The sequence below is a fragment of the Dermacentor albipictus genome, chromosome 2 (assembly GCF_038994185.2).
Source record: "Dermacentor albipictus isolate Rhodes 1998 colony chromosome 2, USDA_Dalb.pri_finalv2, whole genome shotgun sequence".
Lineage (NCBI taxonomy): Eukaryota > Metazoa > Arthropoda > Arachnida > Ixodida > Ixodidae > Dermacentor > Dermacentor albipictus.
Window position 1 is genome coordinate 58743055 of NC_091822.1, and position 12220 is coordinate 58755274.

The 12220-nt window shown below is 44.6% G+C and overlaps 1 protein-coding gene across 4 annotated transcripts in view; it reads right to left on the bottom strand.

Moving 5' to 3' along the window:
- LOC139055939 (chymotrypsinogen A-like) overlaps positions 1-12220 on the bottom strand; it is a 63435-nt gene that overhangs the window by 20030 nt on the left and 31185 nt on the right. The window contains exons 5-6 of one of the 4 annotated variants that reach the window (XM_070533611.1): positions 12028-12167; positions 4966-9267 (exon numbers count right to left, since the gene is read on the bottom strand). The exons of 1 other annotated variant lie outside the window; for it this stretch is intronic. In XM_070533611.1, the coding sequence (XP_070389712.1) occupies positions 9061-9267; positions 12028-12167 (347 nt within the window). In that variant the 3' untranslated portion in view covers positions 4966-9060. Of the gene's footprint in view, positions 1-4965; positions 9268-12027; positions 12168-12220 lie in introns of those variants that run through there. 2 more of the 4 variants (XM_070533613.1, XM_070533612.1) reach the window with 2 other exon arrangements.

The window sequence follows — 12220 nt, forward strand, 5'->3', positions numbered from 1 at the left end:
GTTGGCGTTTGCAAAGTATCTGGTCACTTTCAGTATTCGAAAACACCGAATAGTTCACTTTCGAACAGGAATCCAATACTACAGAGAGTCTATTTGCGTTCCAATAGAACGCTTTTATTATTCGCCCACCCCTAATTTCAACATCTACTGTGTTTAGGAGGTGGTTCTTGCCTATAAAGGCGCCGGCTGCTCTCCTTCCATTACGTGATATTTGCGCTCCATGCATTCGTTACAAAAGCAGGCAAGTATCATTTCAAAAGACCTGCACAAGATATAATTGTTCTTGGGGAAGCACAATAGGGGTGTCCTTTCAGTGACAATTTACAAGTGCGACACTACCGAACACGGCAACAAAAGCCACGGAAACATGAAAACAATTATACTAGCGCTTCTTTTTAGCTATTCGGTGAAGAATATTGACTTTTCAGTCATTAAATAACAAGCCTGTCAGTTGCCGCTCTTATAATGAGTGGTCCGGCAGAGCCAGCATTTAGGCAGTATAAACGACCAAACATCCACTCCGAAGAGTGTTGAAACGTGCGGTTGCTGCAAAAAGGAAGACTCAGTCACCCTTCATCTCGTCACGAACCTCTCGCAGGCTACTCAAAAGAGCAATAGCGCTTACCCGTTCCTTGACAGTCTACACCCCTGATGTCGACGAAGGTAATCAGAAACAACGTTATCTGTGGCAGTAAACAATTGGGACGCATGACGTCGTCGCTAAAACTACTACGACGGGCGCCAACAACTGAACAAATGGCGGGTTTCCGACAGCGTCCGAAAAAGAAGGAAGTTTCAAGTGTTTCCGGTCGTTCACGGTAGGTGGCGCTCGTCTTCCGGTGCGTTGCCTCATTGCTTGCCATATCTGTAGAAGGATAATCGCGTTCCTGGAAGAAAACTGAATCCGGCGCTAAGGCTCTGACGAAAGAGCTCTGAAACCGGACACCGCAAGTGGCTGGACGTGATGAGATTGTGGCAGCAATCAGGGATATCTCGCTTCTTTTGCTGCGTCTCTTGGTACATGCGTTGGAGGCCTGCCGAAGGGAGCGTGCCAGTCGGGCTTCTAGCTTCACGAAAGCGAGAGTAAAAGTGTGGAGACACATAACGGAGAGTTCTTTGCTCCACATGGAATGAGTCAGCTCCTCGACTGTGCTTATACATATAGGACCCAGTCAAGAACGCGAAGCTTACCGACCGCATAGCATTTGTGTGGGTACATCTTGACACTGAAAGCATGCTGGAAACTCATCAGCTTGCAGCTATCACAAAAGCAGTTGTTACGTGTCTGTCCATTTGCAAGTGCGATTTTCGAATCCTGTTCAATGGGCTTAGCGTCACGCCTCAAAGGGCGCGGCAATATTTCTCCTCACACGCATCAATGCATCTATGCGATGACAAATATACTTGACGAAACTCCTAGACCGGTCCCTAAGAAGCAGAACGAAGCTTGGGATAGCGGATGATAATTCAAATGAACCTCAGGTGGGCCGAATTCTAGCAGCTTCTTGCGAAAGGTGACCAGCCACAATCGATAATCATAGAGTCCACTCATAGCAGGCGCACATAAGCACGCTTTCGTTTTCATATAGGTATACAAAAGACAAATATTTTTTTGTGGAATTTTTCACCACTATGGTGTTTCGTTCTCGAGGTCTCCCACAGACTTCTGCATGCAACAGAAATTACGTCAATGCCTTACAAAGTGGCAACAAGCGCGAGCGTCTACAAAATTATACGGCGATTGTCGAAAATTATCGGCTACGTAGGAGACTGGTGCCACCTCCGAGTAAAATTCTAAACAATAGCGAAGCAGTCGCATGGCGGCGCCTGCAAGCTGGGAACTTCGTAAACCTGGTCTGAGCATACCATTTTATACATGATACAGAAAATGGTAAGTGCAAACAGTGTGGGGCGAGAGGAACCCTCGACCACATAATCTGGGTGTGCGCTTGCTCCCCAGGGGCTAAAGCAAACATAAATTGTAGAGAGGCAAAAAAAAAGAACACGACGAAACACGTTGCGCGGCTACAAATTGGCGCATACACCACGATTCGGTTGGAGAGAAATCACCGCCTTTTGAGCGGGAAGCGGACTCGCCATTTCTTTATAATTCCTCGCTTCGGGAAGGGTATGCAAGCCCATGTGCTCCTTCTTGTTCGCACAACAGCGTTTGGATGCGTCGAATCTGTTTTGCTGCAGCAGCAGTTTTTCTCCAGGTCTTCCGCACACATTCGTGTCACAGAAGCTACGTCATCGCCCGACATAGCTCAGCACAGGACAGCACATGCATCTCGAGCCAGTGTGCACGTCGAGCCGGTGCTACATTTGCCGGCAATCGGTGTTGTTATCCACATAATTAAGCAAGGAAACAAGAAATGCTGCCTCAGACTCCTCATCTCAAGAAATATACGCCGCCAAGCGCATCAGTGCTTATTACACGTAATTGATGTTTTCGACTCTTTTTCTCGTTTTGAAGCGACTGCATTTCTTTTGTATTATTTCACGTTATTGTACTCAGAAGTTATGCTCTGTAGTCTAGAGCGTGCCGATCGACGGTTGCACTGATGGCGGTCTTGCTAAGCGCACTCCGTAAGGCACACATCCTTCCATCGTTGTTGTATGTGTCGTTTCTCGTGCGTTTCTGTTGTGTTGGCGCTTTCGTAGTGAAATAATCTTCGCCACTTGCATGTATGCGGTTAATGAACCTCCAAAGCCTTTCGAATAACTATTGTTGTTTGGTGGGATGCTCAAATGCCTACAAAGGCTTGCCAGTGACACGGTTCTACTGATCCCCGTGAGACTTCGTGAGCCTGAACGCCTGCAGCAATGGATCGCGGCCGTTCGGCGGGTAGCTTCTTGTTCTGTCGCTTTCTTTCTGTCAATGCGGCGTTTGTCAGCTCATCATTAGCTATGCACCATGTATCATGGATAAGCAACGACGTTGATCAAGGCGTAGACATGTTTCGGTTAAGTTTTTCTGTAGTGCTGTATGCTGATTAAAGGCATTTTGCTTAGGACTTCAGTGCTGTGGGGCCATTTTACCCTTTGCCGCTTCTTTGGCGTGTTCCTCCAGTCATGGTGCACGAGGGCATCGCGATGTGCGTAAAGGCTGCTCAGGGTTGCCAGCGCTGATTTTGCTATTTCTTGCGGCCCGTTAAGTTGTTGCACCAACGGTCGCGCAGCTCATGCCTTTGGACCTAATTTTCGCATGGCTTCTCGCATGTTTAACAGTTGCTGGTTACTTCATGCAGAACTGTTGATTTTTAGGCACGTGGTTTTCACCTTGCCTGGTTTGTAAAGGGGATAAATAATTCTTTGTCATGTTAACTTGTACAGGTAAGTGCTCCTTTAACAGAATGATTATTTTCATTCGAGAAAATTTTTGATATTGTGGTTCTCTGGAGAGCTTCTTAGAAAAACGTACAATAGTGCGGGGATTGCTGTTAGCTGCGGTATGTAGTATTGCCGCTCAATTGTTGCCAAAAAATTCGCGTCATGTTTGCAGTCGCAACAGCTTACTGCTGTCTCAGTAGCCTTGCCACGGACAGTGCTTTGGGGGGGGGGGGGGGGTAGGGATGGGGGCATCACAGCTGTGTGCCCTTTGGGTGGGTATATTGTACTCATATAATATTTTAATATACATTGTGGTGCAGGAGTGCAGTGTCTACGTCACAAAAAGCTAAATTTGACATTGCCATCGCCAGTGCTCCCCTTTACATTATGCCCTGCGGCTTCTCTGTTCCTGAACATTGGAAAGATTATGCTTAAAAGCTGGTTAAACATGAGCTTTGTACGAAAACGGAGCTTCGAAAACTACATTGGAAAGGGCGGTTATTCGCCGTACGAAGCCGAACTACACCGACGCTCCGCTGCTAGTTTGTGCTTTTATTCTGTCGTCGGTCGCTTTAGCGACTTCATTGAGGAAGGTACGCATCGCCATCGACAATTTCACAATTGCTCTTCTTGAGACGACTTCGAAGACGCGTATTTCGCTATGTCGCGTGTATTCCGTGGTAGCGAGGTGATTACAATGTGTGCTCGCATCGCGGAGTGAACAGTTTTACAGATTTAAGACCGTAGCAACGACGTGTACTCATTACTGATGCACAAAAATAGTAGTGTGACAATAGCAGAATTTAAAACAAAATATCGAGACATCTCATTAGCCCACAATACGTAACCGCTACTGCACGGCAATTGCACGGAAATCTGGCAATTGCACGGGCTGAGTTAAGCCAAACTCCGCTGTCATCGTGCGCCTGTCCCCTCTGACGGAGGCCCACGCCGTCCCTGCAGCTTTCACCACAGAAATAGCGGTCTGACATTCGAACAAAGGGGGAATCGCAGTCACGAACTTCAGCCATCCTTGCTGCAAAGAAGTGCTGTCTGCTATTGCGACCCAAGTGTAGTTTCGAAAGCGCACATGAGATGGCCATTACTTGTGCCTCTACAGGTGTCGGGTACGCGCCCATGCGCACTCAAGTTGCGGAGCGTCTTCTTTGCCGAACGTCAACTACCTCCTTGAGGCACAACGCTTGTCGCGTGCGATTTTGATTCGACCAATAGGAAATCTAATCAATCCATCCAGGATATCCATAAGCGTGAATATCCTGATTTTCAACATTTCAATGGCATATAAAGATTTTGATACTGTTTTCGGTGGTAGCGCTGTTTAGCGTTTCTACGCCGCCTCATCGGGTGCCTGCCGGCCATGTTTGCTGCCGAAATCTGCAGCACGTCACTTGTCACGAATCACCGGAATGTACTTTTCTTTCATGGATAATACACATATTTATGCCGTACAATTACAAGCATGTTTATGATACTTTCACTATTAGTACGGCATTCCGCGGCCGCCGCTTCCCCTGTACCCAATTGTGGTTCCAGTATGAAAACTTTCTAAATTACATTTTATCGTTGAGTCATTGTATCACCGAAGGCCAAAGGAAAAACAGTCTGAGAATAGTGGTTGGTAAGGATGATTTATTTCTGAATGAATACAGCCGAAATTTTATGATATGTGACATGGTGACAAGTGTGATGAAGTATATACAGGGCGTGTCGAATTACTTGTACCAGGCGCCAACGAAATCGGCGGTGAACGTGAGCAACACTTTTGCTGCACTGTAATAATTTACTGTAACTGTGGTCGCAGCATATCTCGGATCAAATGCACAAACCTTTTCGTTTGTAAGTGTTTGTTCTCATTCGCAGAGAACATTCGCCAATTATAAGTCCAGCACAAGGATTGGCACAAATTTTCTCTGAGGAACAGTTCTAACGTAATACATGGGCCCTATAACGCAAAAATATTCCGATATATGTTTATTCCAATCTCCTGACGTCAAATTTGCGTAACCGCTGACGCAAGCATCGGGCACCAATCAAACGCTCTTCTCATCTTTAGGAGGTCACTTTTGTTTGCTTTAAAAACGACTAACATTGCCGACACTGTGGGGATTGTCTTATCTAATTGGTGGACAAGAAGCGAGGAGTACGATCAAGTGGAGACGGATTCCATGGGGCCGAGCTAGCACACTGAAAATCGAAAATCGGATGAAAAGGGTGGTGCCGCATCTGCGATTGCTCCACTTTCCGTTGCATAGCTTGCGGTGGCTGGCCGAAAATCGCGGCGGCATGCAATGGAAGGTTAAGAATGCTGCTGAAACGGATCCTCAGCAAAGAGGAGTTGTAAGAACGATGTCTGAAATGTGCAGAATGTGCTCAAAAACATTACACGGCCACGCAAAAAGTTTCGTTGTACGCAAATAAACCCATGCTTTCCTACAGGCGCGAGTAGGCAGCGCCTGAGCGATCAGCAGCAGCCATCTTTTGTTCCTTTTCGAACGAGGCAGTCTGCGGCTGTTCAAAAAAAGAATTCAGTTTTGTTCAGCATCAATGTTTCGTTCACCCTCAATGCATTTTTAACGCCTACACGTCTCATTGACGCGATGAGTTTTTGCGGTTTTGTGACGTCACGTGACAGACAGGTCAAGTGGGTGCAGGCCTAGAACTTTGGCCAATAGCCGAGGTCTATTGGCGAAAAGGCGTCGAATCAGAAATAACTATTTTTCTTTTGTTCGGTGCAATCATGCATAATTAGCGCGTACATGTCATATTAGATAGGGAGCTATGTGGTTTTGTGACGTCGCATGACAGACAGGCGAAGTGGGGGCCGTTCAAAAATGTTTCTGACCAATCGCGGAGGGCGGATTGCAGAATTGGAAGAGAAAAATTTGCAATAGCTGTACGTTATAGCGCCCATGTTTGTGAATATGAGCCCTAACCGCAAGTGATTATCTAAACAAGCGTGCAACACTGCTAAGTTTTCTTATTAGAAAACTTGTCAATTATCATCGCAGCTGTACATGATACAGTATCTAATTAGGTTCATCTTACCCAAGTCTTTACTTAATGATTTAGGGCCAAAGTAGTGCACTGATTATGGGCCTGTATTTGCAAAAAACAAAAAACACTAACTCTAGAACTTTTCATAGGAGCAGCTGCCTGCCAATCATTATATTTAGTGCATCTGCTGCCAAAGAGACAGACCAAAAGCTAACCGCTGTTGTGAATAAATGTTTCGTGAATTAGTACCCCGCTCTACATCTTTCCTGCCCCGCTTCGCCGCTTCGAAATGCACCTCTGCCTACGTTATGGTAGGGTAAACGTGCCGTGAGAATTGATTATGAAAAAAATATATATATAACCGAACAGCAAACGCATGGCATTGCGGCTGCACTAAATAGGTCATTTTGGAGGATAATTTTCTTGAATAAATACTTTCGTCGTTTTGGAACTTTTCCAGTTTTATTTTCGTTCTGATCCCTTTCATACAACGAGATCACTATTATTACAGAATCTGCCGTCAGTTGGTCTTCTGCGTCAAATATTTAGAGTGCACTCCCGTGATGTTGCTACTCAGCACAGCAACTGAAAAATGTTTGGCCTCAGAGCGACTGGTAATGCCAATATACGCTGAAGGAAACACTACCTCCTAAATTTTGTCCCAGTTAATTTTAGCTGTCAAGCTGGCGTATACTGCCGGCTATGGCGAAGACTCATTCTGAGAAATGAGGATAATTTTACTGTGAAGTAATTGAACGGTTCCGGCATCGACACCCGTTTTCTGTAAACACAGCCGATCTCTGGCGGGAACACCAACGTTTTTCCGAGGCATTACACGCCCCATTTTAGGATTTCAGGTCTTCATCGTACCCTGAGAGTGAACCAGCGCACTAACCAGAATAAAGGCAGAGATGCACCAGGTTACACGAAACTTATGACCCCCCCCCCCTTTGTCCTGTTCACTACGGTGCCTCACCTACACGGTATGATGATTAACAACCAACTCGCCTAACTACCGTATTACTGAAGTTGGGCCTTCTTCAAATGGGCCTGCACTGCGGAACTTCTTGACTCCACCTAGTTTTGTACAGCGCAGGTCCTATACATAACTACCTCTCCTGTGCGTTGCTTGCTACAGATAGCATTGGAATGCTGGCTACCAAATAGCGCTAGAAGCATGCCTTAGAGCAGAAGCTGCAATTTCTTACTTAGGATTTCTTGTTTTTTATTGCAACTGCCCCTCTTACTTGCGCGCGAGACGAACTCAGTACATTCTGACTGACACATAGTAACCATTACAGTCGAACGCAGCACTGCCCTCTAATATACAGCGCAGGGTAGATTAACATTGCTGATATCGCAGCCATTCATTATGTACTACACATTGTAAGATAAACAAAAACTTAGATGCGGAATAAAGATAATGAGCTGAGGGACTTCTACCACGACGGATATCAAGTTGCATGTTCGAAATATGAACTCCTTCGGTAAGTTTTGCGGCACATCATTCTACTTGCCACAATGACTGCGATGAAAAACAAGGAAACTGCAGAGACAGGCAACCGTCAAGGGGTTTACCGTGGGAAAGCCACCCTGGGGTTATGAGATGCGCCACAGTGGGGGGATCCGATTTAGTATGGATCTCGCGGGGTTTTGTCACTAGCAACTAAATCCCTGCACACAAGTGTTTTTACAATTGTCTCTCCTTGTAACCTGACAATCACTAACGGGAGTCTAGCCCTCCATATCGTGCTCAGCAGAAGAACGCAGCACTCATTGATCCGCCAAGCCGGATCCTGAAGACACCGGGTGTGTTGACTTGCTGGCTACTCGTTTACATTTCTGCGACAAATTTCAGCATGACCATGCGATTTTGATTTGACCAATAGGAAATCTAATCAATCCATCCAGGATATCCACAAGCATGAATCACCTGATTTTTCAGCATTTCAATGCCTAATATAAAGCATAAAGGAAAGAGCTTACTTCTATTTCTCCGAAATGCGAAGCAAATCAACTTTTCTTAGTTTCCTGAGCGCGTTGCGAAATCAAACAAAAGGAATAATTTATTGATTTCAAGCTAAGCCATGTCGGCTGAGTTCTCTTTGTTTAATTTACAACTCCGAAAACAACAAAATTACTCCGGGAAAAACAAGCTGATTTATTTTTTTGGGATGACAGGGGGCGACCAGATGATCTACCTAACAATATGCAGGGTCTTGCATTCTGAAGGCGAGAGCCGCTGCAGCATTCAAGAGATCATACCAACTTTAATTCGATTTGGATCTCAAAAAAATAGGGTTCCATAAAAATACAGCCGGAGAAGGAATCATATCACAAAATAAAGATAAATGTGTGTTACACGCGGCTTCGCACTACCGACATGTTTCCTTGTGTGGCACGATTTTTATACATAATCGATTGTCTTAATGACGGCGTAATATATGGCTCAGAGTATCTGCCATTTCAGCGTGTAGAGTTCTGCTACATCATAGTTTCGAGTCTGGTGCAATGATTACAATTGCACCGCACTAATTTGCTTTCAGAATAAGATTACCTCTGCTTGTATTAGGCACTCACCAACAACACTGCGGCAGTACAATACTATTGCAGCCCCTGTCTTTCTTATTTGACGCCTGGTGCGAGTAACGCGAAGAACTCTGCGTATTCACAAGACCTGTATGGAGCACCAGCCGGTCATTGCCGTCTAGCTCATAGAAAGTTGCATATTTTCCTTAATGTCTTTCGACTCGTCTTAGCGTCCACGTAGACATCGATGAAGTTGCGCACGTAGTGTGACACCTTGGCGAAGTAGAGCGGCTCGTCCTCTTCGCCGCACTCCTGGGGACCGCCCACGACGATACCATGCAGCTTCCAGGTGCCGTTGCTTCTGTGCACCACAGGACCTCCACTGTCTCCCTGAGAACATGATTCATCATTACTCATCTTCTTCAAGGACTTCGCAGTTAGAATGTGTTAGAAAGTACTCGACCAATAGCTTTTCGGGAAGCCAAAGTTTAGTTTTTAGCTTGGCTGTTTAGTGCTCAAACTACGTCATGTAGATCCATGTCACTTTAGGTTAAATAACAGGCCAATATATAGGGGAGGGTCGAGAGAAACATGACGTGATCAAAACCTATAGATCTGAACGACGAGATATGTACGCTATACACTGCTCATGATAAATAATCCAAAAAACATTTATAAATAAACATATTTGCAGCAGAAGCAGCTGCTTAATCTACAAAGTTGTTGCAGTGCGACTTAGTAGACAACTTAACAAATAATTCACAGAAATGCTCTCTGTTGCCGCATACAAAACAGCCGAAAGCAAAAATGTAAACTCATCATAGTCAATGCCCAGTGTTTAAGGTCTAGTTTCGTCGTCTACTCAAGTTCGGAAGCTTAATCACGTTTGAACAGATGAACCTATTTATATAGTTACCGCAGCGTTTCCTTCGGAAACGCTGCGGTAAGGTTTTCTTCGCACGGAATTTAGACTTTGTTCGAAACACTGGAATATTACTGTGCCTTAGTTGCTTTCATCTATGTGTATGTTGTAGCTAGCATTACTTTTTGAGTGAATAAATACGAGAAGATAGCCGTCTTTAGATATGGCTATAGAAATCTTTAGAACACTACTGAATAAATAAAAAGATAAGAAAACCAAGTACAAAGCCACAACAAATATTATAGTCACTTTATGTGTCCACGTTTCAAGTGATAAAACGTTGTAGGTAATGAGCAATTTTTAGGTATAATGTTGTTACCCTTCTTTAAGAATAGTTCTGCATGATACTGCACATATGACGCACGTGTTACAGGCATCTGCATGTTCTGAAAGGAAAAGATAATTCGCAGCAGTGACAGCGGGGAAGCTAGGGAGAGAAATATGAACTGTAAGTATTAGGATATATTTAGGGCAATAGTTTAGGCAGCTTCGCATGTGGTGGTTTATCAGCTACAACAGTACGGTACATTGCACACCGCCTCTCGTTCGCACGTTACAAACCCAGCAGTGTGGTTTGTTGTGCCGCGAAGTTTCATTGCCGCATCGTAAAGAAAGTAAACATTCAAACCGATAAATGAAGAGCAATCAGTTTTCCTGACTGCTTTCACTGTAACTGAAGAAAGCATCTGACCGGCTGTATGTCTCTGCTCTTTCGGTTGAAATTGCGATCATCAAACCAGGTAGGCCCTTGCATTATTAAATAGTGTAACGTCCTATGGTTGCACTATGAAGAACAAGAAACAAGCAACACAGAACAATAACTTGAGAGAGGAAGGAGGGAAACGAGGAGGATGTTCAAGTGCACAAGCACGAGGTTCATGTGAACACAAATATTGAAGCGAGATGATTGATAAGCTGCAATACGAATGGGGAAGACAATGCTCATCTTACACGTAAGGACGCTTCTAACTTCCGGCACAACAAAGTCGAACGTAGTAGGCAAAGTCGCATGCTGGCACTACCCCTCCTACAATTCAACCAAAGGTCATTTTCCCCGCACACTACTATGAAAACTAACCCAGAAAACTGCGTTACATGACCACTACAGGGCTACCTTCACGCGATCTCGTGTCCATTAAAGAATTAACTTTAGAGTTTTTATGGTTCTTTGTGCTGGTAGTATGCGTAGCGGCGTTACTATCCACAGCAGGCAAAAAAAGCAAGAGTGACGCAGAACTCTCAAGCCTGGAACACAAGTTAGTGGGCGGCCTAGGAGAAGTGGTACGCCCGCCCGGCTTCCATTGCCGATGCTTGCCTAAGAAAGGTGACTACGGTGGCCTTTAGAGCTGCCCCCTAGAGTGTGGATACATGCCGCTCCACCGGCCTTCTGTCGTAAAAAGAGTTGGAGTTGGAGTTGAGCTTTCGGGAGACCTAATTTTCGACATATCTTACGATTGTTGAAGCACTTTTAAAAAGGCAACAATACATAGTATCGCAAAGCCTCCCATTCATATATTCTGCAATATTGGCAAATTCTTGGCCCATATGAACAGTTTATTACGCTTGCTGATAGCTGATAAAAAGTTTCAATTATTGCATTTAATTTAGGAAGTGATAAGGTGCTACCATAAGTGTTCTATGATTTCCCAATGTCAGTTACCAGTTCCTGCCTTGTAGAGGTTCTCTTTTATTTTTTTTCAGGTGTGCGCTGCGTCATAAGTTTAAAAAAATTTTGCGACTTTACGTTAAATTTGACGCTACGTGACGCTGCTAATGTAGCATAAAGCCAAGGAATATCCAAGAAATGCACGGGAATTCATATTATTATCAACTATACCGTTAAAGGGTTTTCACTGTGATGTCCAATGCAGTCGTTAGCTGCACTGTCCACAATTATTCTGCTGTGATTCAAATGTTCGATGAAACAACTGAGCAGTTCAATTTACTACAAACGGCCATAGAATGGTTTGTGACATTCGTATTTAGATTCTTCCAGTGGCAAGCCTCGGAATAATGTTTTATTACAAGAAGCGGCCATTTGACAAGTTCATAACTTCACTGTCGATAGGTGACATATCTTACTGGTGCATCTATGCTAATTGGTTCGAAGAACAGACCGTGTCGTCGAAATATTTCTGACTGTGTTTTTTAACGAGGAATACATATATCAGCCAACAAAAATGCAGTCAAGGAACAGGTACTATGAAGTTGTCCCAAGCACTACTTACATCACACGACGAACCGTAGTCGTGACCGCCACAGAGTATTGTTGGTGGAACGTTGCGACCACTGTGGTCCCGGCAAGCTTCCGTGCTCATGGACTTCGTCAACGTCTGCTTCAATTCTGCAGCCTCGCTTTTGCCTACTCCTCGAAAACAAAAACAAAAGAATAGCTTAAAATTCATGTCTGAACCCGAATGT